The 21,737-nt window shown below is 40.9% G+C and overlaps 1 protein-coding gene across 2 annotated transcripts in view; it reads right to left on the minus strand.

Moving 5' to 3' along the window:
• atp9b (ATPase phospholipid transporting 9B) overlaps positions 1–21,737 on the minus strand; it is an 87,471-nt gene that overhangs the window by 18,251 nt on the left and 47,483 nt on the right. For both annotated transcript variants that reach the window (XM_037539321.1, XM_037539328.1), the window contains exons 12-18: positions 20,242–20,402; positions 18,780–18,922; positions 17,029–17,141; positions 9,658–9,912; positions 5,279–5,440; positions 3,981–4,073; positions 1,058–1,141 (exon numbers count right to left, since the gene is read on the minus strand). In XM_037539321.1, coding sequence (XP_037395218.1) covers positions 1,058–1,141; positions 3,981–4,073; positions 5,279–5,440; positions 9,658–9,912; positions 17,029–17,141; positions 18,780–18,922; positions 20,242–20,402 — 1,011 coding nt within the window. The remainder of the gene's footprint in view (positions 1–1,057; positions 1,142–3,980; positions 4,074–5,278; positions 5,441–9,657; positions 9,913–17,028; positions 17,142–18,779; positions 18,923–20,241; positions 20,403–21,737) is intronic.

The raw sequence follows: 21,737 nt of genomic DNA on the forward strand, positions 1-21,737 counted from the left end.
TTGTAAACCTACAAAATGCACCTGTATGTAGGCGTTTCTGATAAAATGGCCAACAGGAGTGGACAGTAGGTAGATTTACCTAATAAACTGGCAATTCAGTGTATCTACATTAATCTCTCTAATCATCTCTTTCTCTCTATAAGCAAGCTGCATGCAAGTGTGAACACCCAAGTCAAACTACATATTCTGATTTTCTAAATGAACATATCTTCCACAGAGAAGAAGTTTCTCTAGCTTTTTTTCTAGTTTAAGGCAAAAAAAACATAACATATAAAATGTGCCATAACATTTGCACTTGCGTTTATGTTTATTTTCTCTACATGTTAAATTCAGCTAATAATAGTATTTGGAAATAGTAATAATAAATAGTAATTGTGCATTAATATGTGCAGAAGTGTGCTCTCTGTGGAGCAAGTTTCTTCCCCACTTAATTTCACTTAGAAGATCAACAACTCGCCCAAACATTTGCATCTCTGTCTGTCTGTGAATCAATCTATCCACAGTCATGTGCAAAAGTTTAAACACACCTTGCCAAATTATGCGTGCACAAACTTTTGCATATATCTATATCCATCTAGGGCGGCACGGTGACGTGGTGGGTAGCGCTGTTGCCTCACAGCAAGGAGGGCCTGGGTTCAATTCCCCGGCCGGGCGACCGCTGTCCTCTCTGTGTGGAGTCTGCATGTTCTCCCCGTGTCTGCGTGGGTTTCCTCCTGGTTCTCCGGTTTCCTCCCACAGTCCAAAGACATGCAGTCAGGCCAATTGGACATGGTACACTGCCCCTGGGTGTGAGTGTCTGTCTGTCTGCCCTGCGATGGACTGGCGACCTGTCCAGGGTGTATCCTGCCTTCCGCCCAATGACTGCTGGGATAGGCTCCAGCACCCCCCCGCAACCCAGAGGGAGAAGTGGCTTGGAGAATGAATGAATGAATGAATATATCCATCTACCTACCTTTCTAATTACCTGTCTGTCTGTCGTTCTATTTATCTTTGTAAGTAGAAAGTGCAGAAAGCACTGGGCTGAATCACTACTGAGACATTCGCAATGAATCTGTACCTCAAAATCCTGGTACTGTTCCTCCGATAGGGACTTCTTCGCCACCACCAACGTGCGCAGTCCCTCTCTGGCCATGTTTCCACACTGGAGGAAAGAAAACAGAAGAAACGTAAGAGCTAAAGCCACTGCACACAGGATGTGCTGAGTCACAGCTCGCAGCATTCAAACATTCAAAACCATGTTTTTAACAGCGTGCACACACTGGCGCCAACATATGGCATCAATATGCCACGGCTCCGAGCTCCGTTCAATGTCTCGGCACAGCATTTTGCCAATACTACATTATGGAGACCATAGAAAGCCATAGCAGATCACGTGTGGCTTGAAACGTACACAGAGAGAGCCAGTCGGCCTTTCAGATAAACAGTAAAAAATAAAAAAGTAATAAGTAAATAATAATAATAAATAATACAAAGTAAAAATAAAAGTAGAAAATGTTCAAGCTTCACCTCGTAACGTTCAGTACGAAGATTCAGGGAAGATTCAGTAAACTTGATAAACCGTGTTGGGAGTTTTGAAGAGTGCAAATATACAGTACTCTGTGAACTTTGTCTTTTCCAACATCATTTTCTAAATCTATTTATTTGTGTAGCTTATGTTTATTTGCTGAGAAAAGTGTTAATATTTGAATAAACAAAACTTATAGAATATTCATTAATAATTATATATATTATATAAGCGGCTTAGAGAATGGATGGATGGATGTTGGTGTGTTTGTTTACCCATCTCCAAGCCGCTCCTCGAGGAAGCCCAGTATTATATGTAGTTAAAAAGCAGCTCCTGGTTCGACCAATCAGTGCTCAGTAAATTGAGCTCATGATGTAATTGATGATATTAACGAGTCTCTGTGGCGGCTGTGAAGGTGTCCAGGAAAAATATGGACCCAAGAAATTCTTGTTCCTTTTTATTGTTTTTTCTGTTTATTTGAATTATGAATACGACTTTATTCTAATGTATATTGTGATAAACTCACTGCTGAGGTCAACTGTTCAAAAATTGGCCACCGAACAATAACAACATAAAGAGTGATCTGTGATTCAGTGCAGCAAAAATGAGAACAGCTGCTAATGACTGTAATGAGTTGGTTGACTTTTTACTCGTTTTTTTTAGGGGTGCTGGGACTCAATTTATGTTATGAATATAAAAGCAAACATTAAAACAAAATTTTCATTCTGTCAGTTATTTCATGAGTGGTCTGATAAAAATTTCAGGGGTCTGCTCCTTGAAAGAAGCCCGACGAAAAAACAGGACAACAGTTTTTTCATATACAACATTAAGGTCGGGTTGTGTTGGTACTGTAATGTAATTGTACTGGAGTTTACTTTTTTTTTACAGTAATTTCAGACACTCGCGCATCCATATCTCTCTCTCTCTCTCTCTCTCTCTCTCTCTCTCTCCCTCTCTCCCTCTCCCTCTCCCTCTCTCTAGTAATGCTGTAATGCAGGTGTCTTTAATTAAAATTCAATACGGTCCGGTTAAAGAATATTTCCTCAAGCAAAGGTCCAGAACATCATAATGTCTACCTTGCATTACAATGATGTTTACTGAAGTAGCCTAGTAGGTATATCAACATCTTACACAGTCAACAACTGAATGTCAAATCAAAATCTGATCATTACTGTACTGGTTTAGTGGCCAGGAAACTCACAAACCAATCGCATGCGTCAAACTGTGAGTTACCCGGGCCACTAAACCGGTACCGTAATGACATGATACTCCAATTAAAACAGGACCACCCTGTCTATCGGTTTATCGGTAGGTCCCTGTCCGCATAGGACAGCGTCTGGGTCCAGACTTGGACCGCAGACTTCCCCCTATTAGTGACCTCTGTTATAGTGTACAGCTGTGTGGGAATAGCTGAAGAGTTTGAGGAATGGGCGACGGTGCCTCTGAAGGAAACACATAGATGACCAGAGTGATAAGCAAACCGGCTGAGGTGAAATGTGTGATGCCAGTTTATTTACAAATGATCATGAATAGCTATTTACAAGGTTTGGGGCTGTTAAAAGATACTCGGGGCTGAAACTCCAGAGGCGCAGGCCAGGCGATGCTCCTGCTGACTGATAAGGACACTCAGCTAGTCAGCTTAACAGATAAATGTGAGCAGATGTAACACCAGGGCAGGATAAAAGTATTTTATCTATGTTATTTATACTACTGATGTTACACATGGGCAAAAACAACGCTCTACACACACTATTAAACAACCTGTGCACTTGCTGTTTCCAGTACAGACATGCTTAAGGCTCTGCGACATGATGTGATACTATATTAGAGCGGTTGCTTGCTGTTAGGACATGGTATTACTGGACAAGGCATTAATTATTTTTTTTTCGCCACCCAAAAGTGACCTTAAGTCATGCAAATCTCAATGTCACCACGCACATATACTTCTCTGGCCCCACACAGTGAGAATCAATGCTGAAAAACACAGCCTTGAGGGGATTTTGGAACAACCCAACTCAAAAGAAGTGGGGCGGCAGTTTATTTTAGATATGAAAACCCGATAGGCTGACGCTGATGCTCTGATTGCTTATTGACAAGCGCAGGCACAACCCTCCCACCCCCACATCATTATCACCATGGTCCGGATTATGACATGCAGCACCGTACTGCCTCGCAGGAACGCGTCTTTATTTAGGGCGCTCATTAATTAATAAGCGTCACCTCCGGTGCTCATTGACTGCATATTGCCAATAGCATTATGAACATCAGAATGGGAAATGTGACAGCAAGGCTAGCTGTTTTTGATGCTGCTTTGTCTGCACTGTCCTTGACGATGATGCACAACAGGCTTTAATTGACATGGACAGTGTGAAAGAAGCAGGTTTTGTTTGCATTAACTTGCATGGTTTTGGCTCTGATACACACCATCGCTCCAAACGGATGCAGATTTATGGTCAACGTGAAAATGTATGTTTACCTCCTCTTCAAGCCAGTCGTTATATTGCACAATGCTGGCCATGGCAACATCTGCTCCTTTCATGTAGAAAGTGATCTCACCAGTGGCCTCTTCCTGAAATGTGAATCAAGGCAAAAAAAAATTACACTCAAAATAAAGCAGAGGAACAGAATTTAGAGGGAAATCCCAATGATTTTCTACATTTCTGTGTGATCTGATCATTAAGATGTAAACAGAGTCACTCTGAGTGGTTTGATATGAAAGGAGGAGGTTAGAATTCTTCACAGTGGTGGTGATAGTAACCAGACATCTAAAGTGTTTAATACCCCTTAAAGCTCCCGTACAGAAAGTTTTTACACGGAATGGTTATGAATGCGCTGCCTGATGCAAGTGAAAAAGTACAGGCAGGGCAAAACAGTCACAAAGAAAATATATATTTTTACTTTTTACCACTATTTTACAATTATCAACATTATATTTCAACAACATTATGTTCACAGGTAGTTTTATTTAGTAAATAAAATGGCCATATTTGCGCTGTACCCCTGGTTCCCATCACCACCACTGTAAAGAAATCTAAGTCTACAATTAACAGTTTCATATCAAGCCACTCTGAATGACTTTGTTTACATCCCCATCACTGAATCCTTAAAGCCAAAGCATTCAAATTCAGAGTGAGTGCATCTACCTGCCTACCATTATGTATTTTTATATAAAAGTGCCACACAGATCGGCAAAAAAACAAAATAAGAAGTTGGCCGATTATCACAAAAATCTGCCGATCCCTACTTTTGGCCATTCTGATCACACACATCTATTATTAATACACTACAGCCTAATTTTTTCCCTCGTTTTACTGTACAGTCCCAGTGTAATAGGACTTTGCCCTCTTGAAGATCAGATGTTTGCTATTGGAATTTTTTTTAATTACCAACCATGCATCATGGTCAAAAAATGCAAAACAATCCAACCCCACAGTTTACCAAATATGCCACAAGTGTGCTCATTAGCACAGATATTACTATAATAATTAGGCAACTGGATCGCCTCTAGCTGCATCTGTCTTTCAAACGTCTATAATATTTGTTTTACATTACAATAACTACAATATTATTCAGAGCTAGTTAGGGTCACTAGAAGCTCTCTGATCCAGTGCTGGCAAAGGAGCAGTAGTGGACAGTGCGCCCAGTGTGTCACAATGGTGCTCTGTCAGTCAGCGCGTCGGTAACAGACGTTGGACTCTTGTAGGCTGACCTGCTGGGCGGCCCGGCAAAAAGCACATGCCCACACATACAGGCAATGTCCAGTTTCAGACCCACCCTGACGATGATGCCCATGCGCTTGCTCTCAGAGGTGAAGGGGAAGATCTGGAGGATGTAGAAGGTCAGTATCTGGCCTGCTGGGGTTTTCAGTTGCAGAGAGGTCAGGTCTCTGTTCACCAGAGTCAGTCCCACACTCTCTGTCCAGCGCACCAAGGCCACCTGCACAACACACAACAATCAGACTCTGTGAGTGACTGTGTGCCTTTCCTTCATCAGCAAAAATAGAGATCAAACCTACCATTCACACATACACGTCATCCATCACATACACACACACATGATATTTAATATTAAATAGAATCGACACACAGAGTCTGAACCCGAACTGAGCACGAACCACAATATTATGTTTTGAGTTTGAAACTCCACCCGAAAGTGACCCGAACCGGACCATCCCCACACAAGCGCAGAAAAAACTTAACAAGACTATGCTGGTTACCGTGCAGTGACAGTAAAAGCCATCATTAGATGATGGATAAATAAAAAAATATTAAATAATAAGCCATAACAACATAATCAGATCACTAAAATGAAGTTTAAATTATTGGCTTCTGAAAAGCACCTCATGTTTTTTTATTCTGGATAAACTGCGCTGTTCTCATTCTGTGTGGTGCTGATAAACCCAGATGTTGGCTTCACCTGTTCAACAGTAAAACTCAGAACATATTAAATATTGCATATGTTCTAAAATCAAACACCCATTAGGCTGCAATAAACTGTACTTTCCTGAACTGACTCACTGTTTATGTCCCAAACAAAAAAGATTAAACGCTGCAGAGGAAACGAGGTCCATCCTTCCACTGTGAGAAGACAACTCAGCGCTATGGGTCTGAAAGGATGTGTAGCTACTGGCCTTCTGAGATCACTGGACACACCCCAGAGTCCAGACCACAACATCACTGAATGTGCTTAGAAGGTGAAAAAACACTTAAAAAAGATGGTTCTTCAAGAGTTCTTCGGTAAAGAAAAAGGTTCTGCAAAGGACCATGAAGAGTCAAAGAACCCTTTGCATGCTTAAAGGGTTGTTTGCATTGCGAAGGTGTTCTTCAGACTGTCGGGCAATGTGCTGTAGATTTCTCTACACAGAACCTTTTGAAAAGGGTTCTATGCAGCACCAAAAAGGGTTCTTCTATGTTTACAAGCTTAACATCATAACAACAGAAGAACCTTAGGTGAGAACACACTTTAAAAAGATGGTTCTTCAAGAGTTCTTGATAAAGAAAATGGTTCTGCAAAGGACCATGAACACACAAAGAACCCTTTACATAGAAAGGGTCCTTAAGAATGTGTTGTAGATGGTTCTATATAGAACCTTTTTGAAAAGGGTTCTACGTAGCACCCTAAACGATTCTCCTGTTGTTATTATGTCAACGCTTTTTAGTGCTGTATAGAACCCCTTTCAAAAATATGGAATCATCTATGGCACATTCTTAAGGACACTTTCTAAGGGTTCTTTGTGTGTTCATGGTCCATAGAACCATTTTCTTTATCAAGAACTCTTAAAGAACCATCTTTTTAAAATGTGTTCTCACCTAGGGTTCTTCTGTTGTTATGATGTTAAGCTTGTAAACGTAGAAGAACCCCTTTTGGTGTTGTACAGAACCCTTTTCAAAAAGGTTCTGAGTGGAACCACGTACAGCACATTCTCCATCGATCCGAATCATGAAAAAAATCCCTCAATCACGCAAAGGGTTTTTTGAGCGCTCATGGTTCTTTGCAGAACCGTTTTCTTTACTAAAGAACCGGTGAAGGCCCATCTTTTTTTAACAGTGAAGCAGAAAATTGAACTCAGACTGGACTTTGGAGGTGTTGGGAAAAACATCCCTGCGCACTTCTTTGAAACTCGGAAGTCTATATTGTGTTTAGCTGTCGAGGCCTCTACTAATACGGTGAAGGGTGGTCTCTGACTTTTGCACAGTACTGTACACAACGTGAAGAAGGGAAAAAGGAATGTGTGCAGATTAGGACACTGTGGAATTTTAAACCATCTCAAAATGTAAGCGGAAAAAAAAAATCGGCATGCCACAGTATCCGGATATCGAACTTTCGCCTGGAACGCTCAGGCTGAGTGTCCGTCACTGTGTAGCTGAGGAGGCCTTGGGCTCTTTGACGACTTGAATACTGACAAGGCTGACGATGAAAGGCAGACACACACAGAGGACTCAAACTAAACACTGAGCTCTAGTCTCCCTGAGAAAATTAAATATTGATCACCCTGCGAGGGAGACAACGGAGGAGATAAGGCACGAGCATTAAAGGAAATAAATAAATAGACATATCAAGTAAGAAGACACGACAGGCAATTCTACCTCAACAGAGGTTTATTTTTTTTTTAACTTTTGCAACCCTTAAGATATTTACGTGCACAGAAATGCCTGAGGATGAAGACGAACTCTGAGGCGGCCCTAAAAACAAAGGGGGGGACATTCACGGAATGACAAAATGCCAAACAGTCAGCCACAGTAATTCCAATGACTGGATCTTCTAAGAGCTGTCATATTCCGGTTACATCAGTTACTGGAGTTGCGTTCGACCGTAAGAGCCTTCACTTCACACCTCTCAATTAGAAACGGCAAGTCACTAAAAACATCAGCTAAAATATCCTTTATCATTTTAAATACTGCTGTGATTGTGTGAAATATGATCTGTATCTCTGCTATTTAATGACTGAAGCACTGAACTGATTGGCTTACATTCCTTCACTGGCCTCATACAGTAACACTAAACCATAAATACCCACTAAATATCTCAACCGAAAACTTCCTCATGTGTGACCTATTCCTGCCCTGATATTTATTGAGTCTCCTCTCAGATTTCTCTAATAACACAATGTCTATATTATCATTCAATGGGGCAGTAAATTCAAGACTAGTGTGGTCATAAACGCCAAACAGTCAGCTATATAGGATTACACATTTAGAGGATTGAGGAGGCAGGAGGCCAGTGCATTAGTGTAGCTTATTATTTAAGATCATGCGGTAATCTATTCTGGCAGCTCTCCAAGCCTAACATTCAGAAAACAAAGAAAGCACAACATTTCAAAGCCTCATTCATACCTGGGTTCCTAGGCCCAACGCCATTTCCTATTTTTACCCTTAACCCCTGGCTTTTGAGTGTCACTTTGCCATTTGGAGCCGAGTTACAAGGAGTAAGTGGTTGAAGTCTTTCCGTATGAAATGAGACCCTCAAATAAAAAACAGCATCACTTCATTAACGGCTACTGGCGCTGCTCTGTAGGCGACCCCGCCCGTCTGCAGTGACAGCAGAGGAGGGGGGAGTTCAGCTCCTCACTGCTGGGCTTCAGTTACATTTAGATAATCATCTGCTTTCAAAGGGGGGTAATTATTTATCGTCCACCACTAAATCTTCAGTGATATGAAGCTGAAGTCAGATATTCACCAGCTTCTTGCTGTTCCACCTTAAATGGTGCGGCAGCTCCACTTAAGGTGGACCCTTAAATTCAGCTAGCTAGCTACCGAGACATCAGATTATACTAGCGATTTTTATTAAAAACCTGCTTGTCATTAAAAACAGTCTCTTGTGTAGCCGTCTTTCCAGTTTTTCTTTGTTTTACTCATAGCACTCTGTTTGGAGCGCCTCTGAAAACCCTCCATTTGGAGGTCATGTAGCCCTAAGACTTCACCCTACCCCTCTATCTCAACAAAGATCGGGACACCCTGGAGGGGCAGAGCCAAGTGGTATGAGCGAGGGGTAAAACTGGACTGGGCCCTGGACTGAATCAGCTTTTTGATTAAGCTTCAATGTGACATACAGTCATATGCAAAAGTTTTAATGACCAAAGCGAAAACACATATTTTGATGATTTCATTTTTTAAGTTCTCTACAGGGAACAAAAAACTGACATAAAGGCTTTTTCCGCCGATTTTAGTGCACAGTTTCAGTTTGTCTGAGTGTAAAATGTCTGAAAAAATAAACATAAAATATAAAATGTGCCTTTTTCACAGGCCACTTTTAAAATATATATATTTTTTGATTTGTTATTTTATGGCATATATCGCTGTTGTCTGAAGAAAACCTTGTGTCTCCAAAATGGTGACTTTACAGGAGAAGGAAAAAACACATTTTACTTTTAATGTAAGTCAATGGAACCAGACGTCTTTCCAAGTCATTTTGGGCCGTGTCTTTTGGTCCATTCATCATGAAATTTACACACAACGTGAAGGATAAGAGGCACTTTCAAATGATGTCAAAAACTGAAAAATGACAAAAATGGAGATAAGAGGTTTTCTTCTGACAACAGCGATATGTAACATAGCAAAGCTGGTCTGAATGAAATTGAAAATGCATTCATGTGTGGAATAAATTAGACCCTAAGAGGAACTACATGAGCTCTGGGCTTTGGCCAGTGCACTAACCTCATCAGGGCTGGAGGCCTGGTAAGTTCGGTTGTCGTCGCTGAAGTCCTGGTCAGCCTCAGTGCTCTCGGGCTCTGTGCTGGCACCGTTGGCACGGGACTCGTAGACTGGAGTGACGTTGTGGCATAGGGCAATGGCCTTCACGGCCTCATGGATTCGGCTGCTCACGCTTTTGCGCACCTTGGGTGCGGATGGTGGCGCCTTGCGGGACGGAGTGGAGCTGGCGCTGCTGCCGTTAGACGGAGCCGAGCTCACCTGGACGAACAGACACACGACAAGAAACATAAATGATGACGTCACTTGGTTGTGATGGAGCTTTGACCTTACCGGGCCAACTACCTCAATCTCATAGGACTAGTGTGGCCACACAATTTCAGCCTTACCCCAAACGTACTCAATCACCCGAAGCATGTCTGGTGTCCAAACATTTTGCTTCTTTACTTTTTGCTAATGGAAGTTTGGGCCCCATCAATTAGTACTGTGTAAACTACATGCTTCAGTGACCTCACACGAGCTCCAGTGCTGAAGTACAGAAGCAAACTGGACACAAAACATATTTTGGCTGACTGGTTACATGTGGGGTCAAACAAATCCTGTGTAAATGTGATGTTTGGCAGGTCCAGAGATCTTCAAATCCAGACCTTAAAGGGGAATTTAACCAATTTTTAAAATCATAATTAAAAGGTTAAGATGTGAACAAAGTCATTCAGAGTATCTAAAATGCTCCACTTTAGAGAAACTTACCGGTTCAGAATCATAGAGAAAAAAAGAAACCGAATATCTGAAGACTTTAATACTTCTAAAAGGTCCTTCACACAAAGTTACAGCATGAAATGGTTATGAACACACTGCCTGAGGCAAAGTTTGACAATGGAACCAATTCAGTCTGCAACATATTTTTAAAAAACAGCCGTGGTGGAGAGATACGGCAGATCTCGCTTTTCAGGCAAAACATTTTCCAACTGAAATGTATTTGCTGCTATTTTATAGTCAACATTACACATAAAAACTCAGAGGACGTATAGATTCACAGGTGGTTTCGGATAGTAAATGAAATGTCTATATCTGTGTTGTAGACATGGCGACCCCTGGTTCCCACCACCCCCATGTAAGATTCTCTATAATGAATCATTTTACATCAAACCGCTCAGTGACTTTGTTTACATCTTGACCGCTGAACGGTGCAGGAATTTTGAAAAACTGGTGAAATTCCCCTTTTAAGTTATAGAAGGAATATTAAAAGAGTTTTACCTTCAATTTACATTACATACTTTATATATATATATATATATATATTCATCTTACATTCTGTATCAACAAGTTTTTCTTCTGTTTCTTAATTCTTAAAAACATCAGAGAATTTTTTTTTTTTTTAAATCAGTGGAATTCTCCATTAAATCTACTTTCCAGTCCTTTATTTTACAATCCCTGGTACTTGAACTGTTAATGTAACTGATTATAAACATCGTGTCACACCTACCGGTGATGACACAATCCAAGACCAGACACTGGATTCAAGGTCTGGATTTGAAGACCTCTGGCTAAATGAGTGCCTATAGCGGATGATTTCAGTCGTAAGCCTATCTATGGAAATGGACAAAGGTAGGCTGCATAGCTATAAACAGTAACTGCAGCCTTCAAAAGTGTCAGAAAACACAATCAAGCCTATTTGAAACTACTTAAATCACATCATGAACAAATTGAATTCTCTTTGTTTGTTCAAGTTTCATCAGAAAAATCAGTCCATTTACAGAAATTAAGCCGAAAAAAAAGCTTGTTTGGAATTGACTGTTTTTATGATGTCACAAAAACCAGCATATTTCAAGTTAAGTCAAGAGGCATTTATTGTCATGCCATCTGTGTACAAGTACACAGTGGAGCGAAATTACGTTCCTCCAGGACCAACATGGCACAATATGGAACTAAATAGACAGTACAGACAAAATGCAAAACATTAAACTAGAAACAATACAATAAATACGATAAATAAAACATATTTAACACGCCATGATACGAGTATACACAGTCAGATTACGACATGCGTGAGCACAACATTTACATGCATCTGCCCTTTTCACCTACAGCAGTTTAGCTCCTGTCACTCGTGTTAAAGTTATTAGTATTTCAACCAGAACTGCTTTTTGAAAACGCACAAACAGAGCAGAGCTGATTTAGATATAATGGTCTTACAGGCACAGTAACAAAAAAAAAGTTTAATTCAGAGGGACGAAAATAGGTTGGAAAATAATAAGTCAAAATGAATTAAGACTGTTTTTGTATAAATGTTGTAAGTAGATGAAAAAAAAATAGAAAATTTGGCCTCTTTAGTAACAATACAGGGTCTGAGGCAAGTGTGTGATGATTCAGGCATGTGTAAATCACATCTGGGGTTTAAGCTTTAATCACCTGTTAGTTACACTATATTGCCAAATGTAGTCTGGCTTCATATGCATATGAAATTGAGTGACATCCCATTCCTAATCCACAGGATTCAACTCTTCTGGGAAGGCTTTCCACAAGGGTTAGGAGTGTTTATGGGAATTTTTGTCCGTTCTTCCAGAAGCACATTTGTGAGGTCAGACGCTGATGTTGGACGAGAAGGCCTGGCTCACAGTCTCCACTCTAATTCATCCCAAAGGTGTTCTATGGGGTTGAGGTCAGGACTCTGTGCAGGCCAGTCAAGTTCTTCCACACCAAACTGGCTCATCCATGTCTTTATGGACCTGCTTTGTGCACTGGTGTGCAGTCATGTTGGAACAGGAAGGGGCCGTCCCCAAACTGTTCCCACAAAGTTGGGAGCATGAAATTGTCCAAAATCTCTTGGTGCTGAAGCTTTAAGAGCTCCTTTCACTGGAACTAAGGGGCCGAGCCCAACTCCTGAAAAACAACCCCACACCATGATCCCCCCTCCACCAAACTTTACACTTGGCACAATGCAGTCAGACAAGTACCGTCTCCTGGAAACCACCAAACCCAGACTCGTCCATCGGATTTCCAGACGGAGAAGCGTGATTGGTCACTCCAGAGAACACGTCTCCACTGCTCTAGAGTCCAGTGGCGGCACTTTACACCACTGCATTCCACGCTTTGCATTGCACTTGGTGATGTAAGGCTTGGATGCAGCTGCTCGGCCATGGAAACCCATTCCATGAAGCTCTCTACGCTGTTCTTGAGCTGATCTGAAGGCCACATGAAGTTTGGAGGTCTGTAGTGATTGACTCTGCAGAAAGTTGGTGACCTCTGCGCACTATGCCCCTCAGCATCCGCTGACCACTCTGTCATTTTACGTGGCCGACCACTTTGTGGCTGAGTTGCTGTCGTTCCCAATCACTTCCACTTTGCAACATTAAAAAAGTAAACAGAAACCGAACATGTCCTGTCTGACTGAATAGAGTTTGCTTAAGGGGAAAACTTGATTTTTCAAGGAAGTATTCCTTTAATTACAGCCCAGTTTCTTCTGTACACCTTTAAAACCAAACAGATCTGTCTATTCACCAGATATTACTGTGTATTCCTAGAAAAGATGACAGCATGTCACCTACTAGCAGTTAACCCTTTCACTAAAGGAGATGCAAAGAACAAGCATCATTCATCTTTCGCCTGTCATAACTGTCCGTGACGGCTGCAACACTTCCAGCTGCCACATGTGCTGCGTGTGTACCTGTGTGGGTGGGTGTATGAGTGAGAGCTTTGGGGTGGCTCTGCTCCACTGGAGCGGGTGATTTCTCCCGATTAGCCTCTCTTTCCTGAGAGAGCTTCATGGAGGAGGAGAGATGACAGGCTTCACCCCCCCACCGCACACATACACACAGGCGTGAGGCTGAATGGAATAAAAGCAACTCACTTTTACTCCTTTTCCTGCTGCCAGCAGCACAAAATTCTTCTGGTCAGCTTATAACTCTTATCACAAACCTACGCTCTATTAGATTTCGTCGATCAACGTGACTAGGAACTGGCTATTTTGACAGGAAGAGGCCACTAGACATCTGACATGCAAAATGACGACTAGAGGTGGTCAATCATTAAAACTGTGCTATAGCAAAACTAGACCTGCATGCTTTCCTCTCACGATTAGGACATTTTAGTTCACAATTAATTGCCACATAAGCAGCTGTGTTCAGCAATTTTACTGTCTTTTTGTTCACTGTATGCAAATTTAAAGTCTAAAGTGGCCAAATTGCTGGATTAACCACTTTCTTCTTAGCTTATCGATGCCTTGTAGCTTCCAGTTGACAGCAGAAACAGCTCAAGCTCAGATAAACACACGTGTCTCATCTCTGCCCATGTGTCTCAACAGCTGCATTCTCTTCTATCTTTTGTATGAACTTGCCTAAACTGATGAACACACACACACACGTTTGTCTTGCTATACATAAGAGAACGTCCATAGATTTCTATTTATTTTGTGCTACTGTAGCTAAATAATATTACACCTACACCTAAACCTAAACCCTAACCTCAGTATCCAAAAGGTTCTGCTCTTTAAGTTTTCAAAAAAAAAAAAAAAAGTGGTGAAAACTACACAAAAATGTCATGTATTCCTATCAGAGCGAGGACATGGGGTCCTCACAAGCATAGCAATGTAACACACACACACACACACACACACACACACACACACACACACACACACACACACACACACTTACGTATCCTTCTGGGTCGTGGGGGGTGCTGGAGCCTATCCCAGCAGTCACTGGGCGGAAGTCAGAATACAACCTGGACAGGTCACCAGTCCATCACAGGGCAGACAGACAGACACATACATTCACTCACACACTCACACCTAGGGGCAATTTAGCATGTCCAGTTGGCCTGACTGCATGTCTTTGGACTGTGGGAGGAAACTGGAGCACCCGGAGGAAACCGGAGCAGACACAGGGTGAACATGCAAACTCCATACAGAGAGGATCCTGGTCGGATGAAAAAACACTCAACTCAATCCACTCTTCGCTTAAACTCGGCAGAACGGCTCTGTGGTCAGTGGGAAACGCTGAGCACAATCTAAAACGCATGCCATGAATTCCACAAACTTTCATCAATCCAGCAACTATATCCTACTTTGAAAGGCTTATTGTCACGATGTGCAGAGCAGCATCTAGCTTGATGAGCAACAGTTAATTTCCCATCAGAGGGATAAAAAACCGTAAACTGATGTGTGGAGGTGGCAATGAGGTCAATGTGAGTATAACTGACAAGACTGTGTCAGATCTTAACGTAGATATATCAGATGGTCTGTACGTCTGAGGCTGAGACTTCACTGCTTTTAAACGTTACACTACCAGTCATAAAAGAAGGGACACAAAAACGAACCTGCCTGAAAAAAAAGTCCAATTAACAGAACCGGTGAATGCAGGAATGGACATCCTTCCACGCTTACACTGGGCATGAAACGAGCCCTGACCCTGCCTTCTTTTAGACCCCAGCACTTCATATACAATCACAGTAATTACAGCACTGACCAGACAAAAGCATGCTTATCAATAAACGACATTATGTTTATTGATGCCTGTCTAATTCAATTTCACCCGGTTTTCATTACCCGCTCTTTGAAATGCCCCCAGGAGGGAAATATAATGAGGAAATGATTTCTGTGGCTGTTACAGTTCCCGTTAACCTGCCAGTCAGGTCGTCATTTCAGTAATAAAAGATTATGCGTTGTGGCATAAAAATCAATAAGGTCTATGGCTTAGCTATTGAGCCACCAAGCTGCTGGAGGGGAACACACAGAGACATACTTACACATGCACGCAAAGACTGCTGATTAACAGCAATAACCAAAAAACAGATGTACTGTGGGTAAATGAGGGCAGAGCGAATTTAATGGCACCACTTAACGACAGCGCTAGAGCAGAGCAGCAAGGAAAGTGTGAGATCAAATCTGGGCATGGTAGTGCTAATCCACTATACTACATTATTAGGGGTCCAAGCACTAAGTGCTGTAATTGTTTATTGTTAATTCTTCTTTTTCTGCCTTAAAACGAATCGTGCAGACCGAACCGTAAGTCGTACAGACATGAAACTTGGTCAACAGGTAGCAGTCCCTCCCGATACTCAGGCACTCGAGCTCAGCCCAATCGGCCTGATGGTGATGCTATAGCAAAGTCTGGTACATTTAGGGCCGGCGATTCTGAACCATATGTCAGAGAAAAAACTCCTTTTTCTCCTGATGATACTTCAGGCAACAGCTTATTTGCCCATATTAAAAAAAGCACTATAGATTTTAAGGTAATTTGCACTTTATGCAAATTTATACAAATTTGAGCGCAAACTAATCCCTGAGTTTTCGAGTTAGACGCCTAACAAGCTGAACATTAATAATTATCAAAAAATGTTGGAATTTCATCACTGCCTATCGTCCAGGCCCCACCCGAAAATGTGAGTGGAGCTCAAATTTCAAACATCATGCACATACGGCTCTAACTCAGAAAGGCATTGAACGGTTGTCATAGGCGTGTGCGCTGTGGGAGTCATAAACAATCAAAGAGTTTGGTGCAACAGCAACGCTAGGTGGCGATATAACAAGTAAAAAAAGTGTTACGCAAACAAAAGTTGTCTGATTGACATGAAAATTGGCTTGTTGCTACAATGTGCTGTCCTGGATCAGGATCTAGGAGACTGATGTCATATAATCGCAAAAACACGGCTGGCATCGGCCAATCAGATTACCAACGTTGGGCGACGTTGCAAAGCAAGCTTGACTCCGCAAACTGCCGCTTGCAGTTATATTCGCACTTGTAACTGTTGTTCCAATTTTCAAAGCATTAAAAACATGTTGCCCCAGCACTTGTTTATTTTAAACTACTGTTTTCAAAGTGAATTATAACACTGGTATGACTTTTATAATGATAACGTATGTACATTTTTTAGTCAACATGTACAGTTTTATTCATAAAGACTAATATGTCCGTGCTCCAGATGCAGCCCAGAACATACTTGTTTGGAGTCCCACTGTAGCCAACACTTTCTCTGTGGATACAGAGGTGCAGTCATATGCAGAACTCAGAACACCAAATTACACATTTGCTGCACATTTAATGAACAATTTGTATTTCTGTTTGTCTATTAGGTGTAAGATACTAAAAAATAAAACAGCTTTTTTGTCCACTGTTAAATTTAGCAAATAAACAATATTACAATGTGCAGACGTGTGTTCTCTGTAGAGGATGAGGAAATCAACAAAACACGTCATCTTACCAGGGGTGCCAAAACTTAAGCATACAACTGTAGCTAGGACAGGTATTAGGTTATAGCACTTAAATATAAAACATCTTTCTTTACAGCTCTTTATTTAGACTTCTGTTTCTACCTCAAGCCTACTGACTTCAATCTTTAGTAAGTGTATTTCCACAGCTGCCTGTTCTGTCTTACCTGAGCGTATGACTGTATGATATGGCTCTGAATCTCATCCATGGTGTCCATCCCGTATGACACAGTGCCAAGATGAAGCCGCTTAAACACCATCTCGTTCTGGGTGAGGGTGCCTGGAAAAAGAAAAGCCTCAATAACAATAGCAAAAAACACAAGCACAACAGCAAAAACCAACACAGGGCAGTGGGTTTTCCTCTCCCCACGTTCAATACCAACACATATAAAGCACTTTTTACAGCAGACAAGTGTAGAATTTTTACATTCATCTCCCTAAAAGCATGACGGAGAAACACAGCAAAACCAAGATTTAAGAGGGAATATGATCACCCTCTGTAACTATACATGGTTAGGTAGGGATGCGCCCAAATTCCGTTCACTTAAAGTTTTGGGCCAAAAACGTAAAATGAACAAAAACATTGGCCAAGACTTTTGCCAAGATTAAATAGGCCTAGAAAATGTCAAAATCAAAATAAAATGACTTTTCAAGATAAAGGAAACGAGAAATTGTGAATGAAAACACGTTTTATCCTCCTTGATCACCTGTGCTGGCCAGTGTTTTGGTATTTTGAGCAGCACTTCGAGCAGCAGCAGTTCAAGAGTGAAAATATCAGCCATATGAAACTATTAGACGAGGGGTTCATCAGCACTGTTCATGCCAGAACATCTCCACTACAGGTTTGGTACCTCTTGAAAACACGACATCCTGATCAAAATACAACAGGCATGCACCCAAATTCTGTCGCCTGAAAGTTTTGGGCCAAAAACTGCACTTTGGGTTTTTTTCAGCCAAAAATGCAAAATGAACAAAATTTGTGGCCAAAACTGAGCCAAATTAAATACCCCTACCAAGGGTACAAAAAGGTATTTAAAGATAATTTAAAGACAAAGGAAATGAGAATTTGTGATTGATTTTTTTTCGTTCACCTGTGCTGGTCAGTACAGATGTGTTCAAACAGTTTAAGCAGTAACAGCGAAAATATCAGCAACGTGAGACTATTTTATGGTTTCTTGAGGGACATTAGACAAGGCGATTATTGTGACACCCCGATCAAAACACAGCAAACAGCAAAACAAAAGAAGCAGAAAGTCCCTGCGAGCAGGCTGACGCCATCTGTACAATCAGATCAAATCACAATCAGAATCAGAATCCTTTATTGATCCCAGAGGGAAATTATAGTTGTTACAGTTGCAACCATTTGTGTAAAAGAATAAACACTAATAATTTAAAACAAAGATAAGGAGAAATTTGTAATATGTACACGAGATTTAAGTACTTGCGGTGACTGTGATAATGAATATGAAACATCTAGTATAAAGCAGTTCAAACTATTTAAATTATTGTCCCTCTATTATTATTATTATTATTACACATATGAACAGAACAATAATTCACAAACAATGGCCAAAGTGTAAAATATAACTAAAAATAACGGAATTCACTGCCTTGGATGACCAACCGTTCTCTACTGTCGAGCATGTTTGATGTAATTTCATGGCACAGTTTTCGATCTAGTGTGTCCTCAATTTTGGTTTCGGCTACTTTCTCGTGGATCACCATCATCACATATGGAGTAATACTCTGTAAATAAACTGTGGAACTTTTTCAAAGAAGCACATTCAAGGTTCTAACCAAGAAGTCAGAACCTCTTCTGGATATGCTGCTTGTATGATCGCTGAGCTGTTCACCGGAACGTTCCCTGAAAAAGTGGTTACAGCTTATTCACTCAGACCAGCCTCGTGGGCTCTCTTACCTGTCTTGTCGGTGAGCAGGTAGACCAGACGGCCAAGTTCCTCAGGGATCGTGCTGGTCCTCACCACCGTGCCAGGAATATTCTCATCCTTCATAATCATCCAGCCATATGCTGACTTCCCCATGTCCAGATTCACCCTCAAGCTAAACAGACACATAATCAAATCTGCATGTACAGCACACTACCTGTAAGACTCTCAGAGCTGGAACTAGTGTGCAGGTGAAGGTTTTAAGATGCAAATGTGTTTCATAAAGCTCAGTTTCTTTCACTGAATTGAAGCATTCAAGGTGAAATGATATGGGAGGCAAATCCGGCCAAGAAATAAATTAAAATGAAAATAAAACGTTGATGTAAACCTCTTTTTCTAAAAATCTATGCAAACATCCTGCCAAAACTGTAAATGAAATTAAATACTTACTTTGGCAATATCATTTCTCACATAAACACGAGTAATTTAGTAATTTGCGACAAAAATAAAACAATTTAAAACTATTTGTCATTTCATTTTAGTCGTTATTCTAGTATTTCATGGGCGTATCTAAAATGGAAAAGCTGATAGAAAAAAGAAAATCCAAGCTTCACTTTGGCTTTTGCTTTTCTTCATGAAATGCAGAATACATGTCAAAACTAAAATCTAAATGCAATGTTTACGTTCTTATTTCTATTTCACAGAATTGGCTGCATTACTGGCAAAATGGATAAATCAGCGATTTTCGCCATTGTCACGCTTTAAATGTCAGAATGTAAAGGCAAATGCAAACAAACATCAGCGCCACCTGCTGGAGATCTACTTTTCATTCGTCACTTTGATTTTTCATTTTCAAACTGACCATCACGCAAATATATGTTAATTAGCACTAGCCGGGGCTACTGGGTACAGTGTAGGACATCCTCAGATCTCCGCGTCAGAAAACCACCGTCAGGTCTAAGATCTGGCGAAACTAAACATCAGATCAGACGCCCTGATAATAAAGGTATCAAACCAAACGAGCATATACTGTATTTTTAAACCCCTAGGTCCTACTGAACTGTAATATTATAATAATATATTAATGTGATGATAATAATGAACATTTTATGACCAATACTGATACTAAGGGACTAAGAATTTAGTGACACATATGACTGTCAACTGACTTCTGGGCTGTCACACTTCTTAAACTCAAACAAACAGTACAGATTGATACATTTCTACTATGTTACTACAATATTTCTAAATAAATTTCTATGTAAATATACCAGTTCAGCCCGTCTTTCTGTCATGCAGTCCAAACAGTGGCACACTATATGAGGTTTTGCCCATATTCTCAGAGACCTGAACGTTCAAGTCCTGATGATGCTGCAGCCAAAACCCAAAATGCTAATTATCAGCACATTATCAGTGATATTTTCGATAAAACTGCATCAGCAGAGGTCAGTATTATAGTATATACATATCAGCATCGTAGTAAATAGAGTCTACCTGATGGGAATGATGTAAGAGAAAAGAACTATAAAGCGGAACAGGTTGCGGAACCAGGGCCCGATGAAGCCCTGCAGCGCCACCATGACAATAGACAGCACCACGAGGGCTAGAAACAGGGCTTTGGTCAGACGGTTGAGCTCCAGATCCAACAGGCCTACCTGAGAGAGTGAGAGAGAATGAGACAAAGGGAAAGAGGAGAAAAGGTGAGGAGAGTCACGTGTCAAAATTGCCATAATGAGTAGTAATATTTTCTCTTCGTGTTAATGTGGTCACTTATTTAGCCTGAACGGCAAGTGTATTTGCCAAGTTAACCCAGAGAAGAATAAAATAACACGTGTTTAGAATGACGCAGCAGACAGCTCTTCATTATTTATATTTTTATGTAAATTCGGGCAAATTTAAATACTAAACATACATTTTAGCGGATAAATCGAGATCAAAATTTCCTCAATTTGTATGATTTTAACTTTAAAACATTCCAAAAAGAACTGAAATGATCAAGAATGTGAAAAAATAGCATTGATGACATGTGAAAGATGTCTATGCAGTGTGCTCCAGATATATCTACTGAATTTGGCATGCTAACCAGCCTGCCTGGCCCGTCCTGTCTCGTAAACCCATTTTGAACCTAAAGAGGCAATCGTGAGTCACCGTAACAACGTGATCGTTTTACACAGGCAGGTGAAGACGGTGTTGGGAGTCTTGCCCAAGGACTCTTACTGGTATAGTGTAGGGTGCTTACCCAGGCGGGCACTGAACCTGGGTAGAAAGCAGAGGTGTTACTTACTACACTATATCAACCAAATCATGTTGAATGTATGGCTCTGATTAGATCATTTAAGGACAAGTAGCCAATAAAGGAGCGGCAAGCGCGACATTGGCAGCAGCTGTTGGCAAGCAACCATTATCCCCACCGTCGCCTGCTCCCGGCAAAAAACAATACACAGAAGCAAAACGAGGGTTAACACCGGCATTGCTTTCCACCACTGGGAACACTTCTTGGTAAGTAAAGGGATGAAATTCGACACAGAACGTTTCTTCTAGACTGGTAAGGAGTGAAGAGGGAGGAGGGACTGTGCATTTCCTTAATTCTTATGATGGGGGGGTAGATAGCACAACTTTCAGGTGATATTTTGCCCCCTATGCTTTGGAGCATGAATTCAACAGGTTGCGTCATCTTACAACTTGCTCCTTCAAAAATCTGAGGCTTCTTCGAGTTGGGATTTTTTTTTTTGCAAATAAAAAATATCATGAAAATGCATTTGACAAATAAAGTAACTGGGAAATGACAAATTAAAGTCATAACTGATCAGATGTTTCCTTGATTGCCCTGATGTATAAAGCAGAATCATGAAGCGTGGCATAAAGAAGAAATGATGAAGAAATGAAAATGTACTAAACCTCTAATTTACCAGGGCATATTTTCTTTTTTTCCATATGAATTTATGACCAAACTGTAAGGCAAATCATTCAGAAACTGCATGAAATAAATG

This window comes from Pygocentrus nattereri, chromosome 1 (assembly GCF_015220715.1).
Source record: "Pygocentrus nattereri isolate fPygNat1 chromosome 1, fPygNat1.pri, whole genome shotgun sequence".
NCBI classification, from domain to species: Eukaryota; Metazoa; Chordata; class Actinopteri; order Characiformes; family Serrasalmidae; genus Pygocentrus; species Pygocentrus nattereri.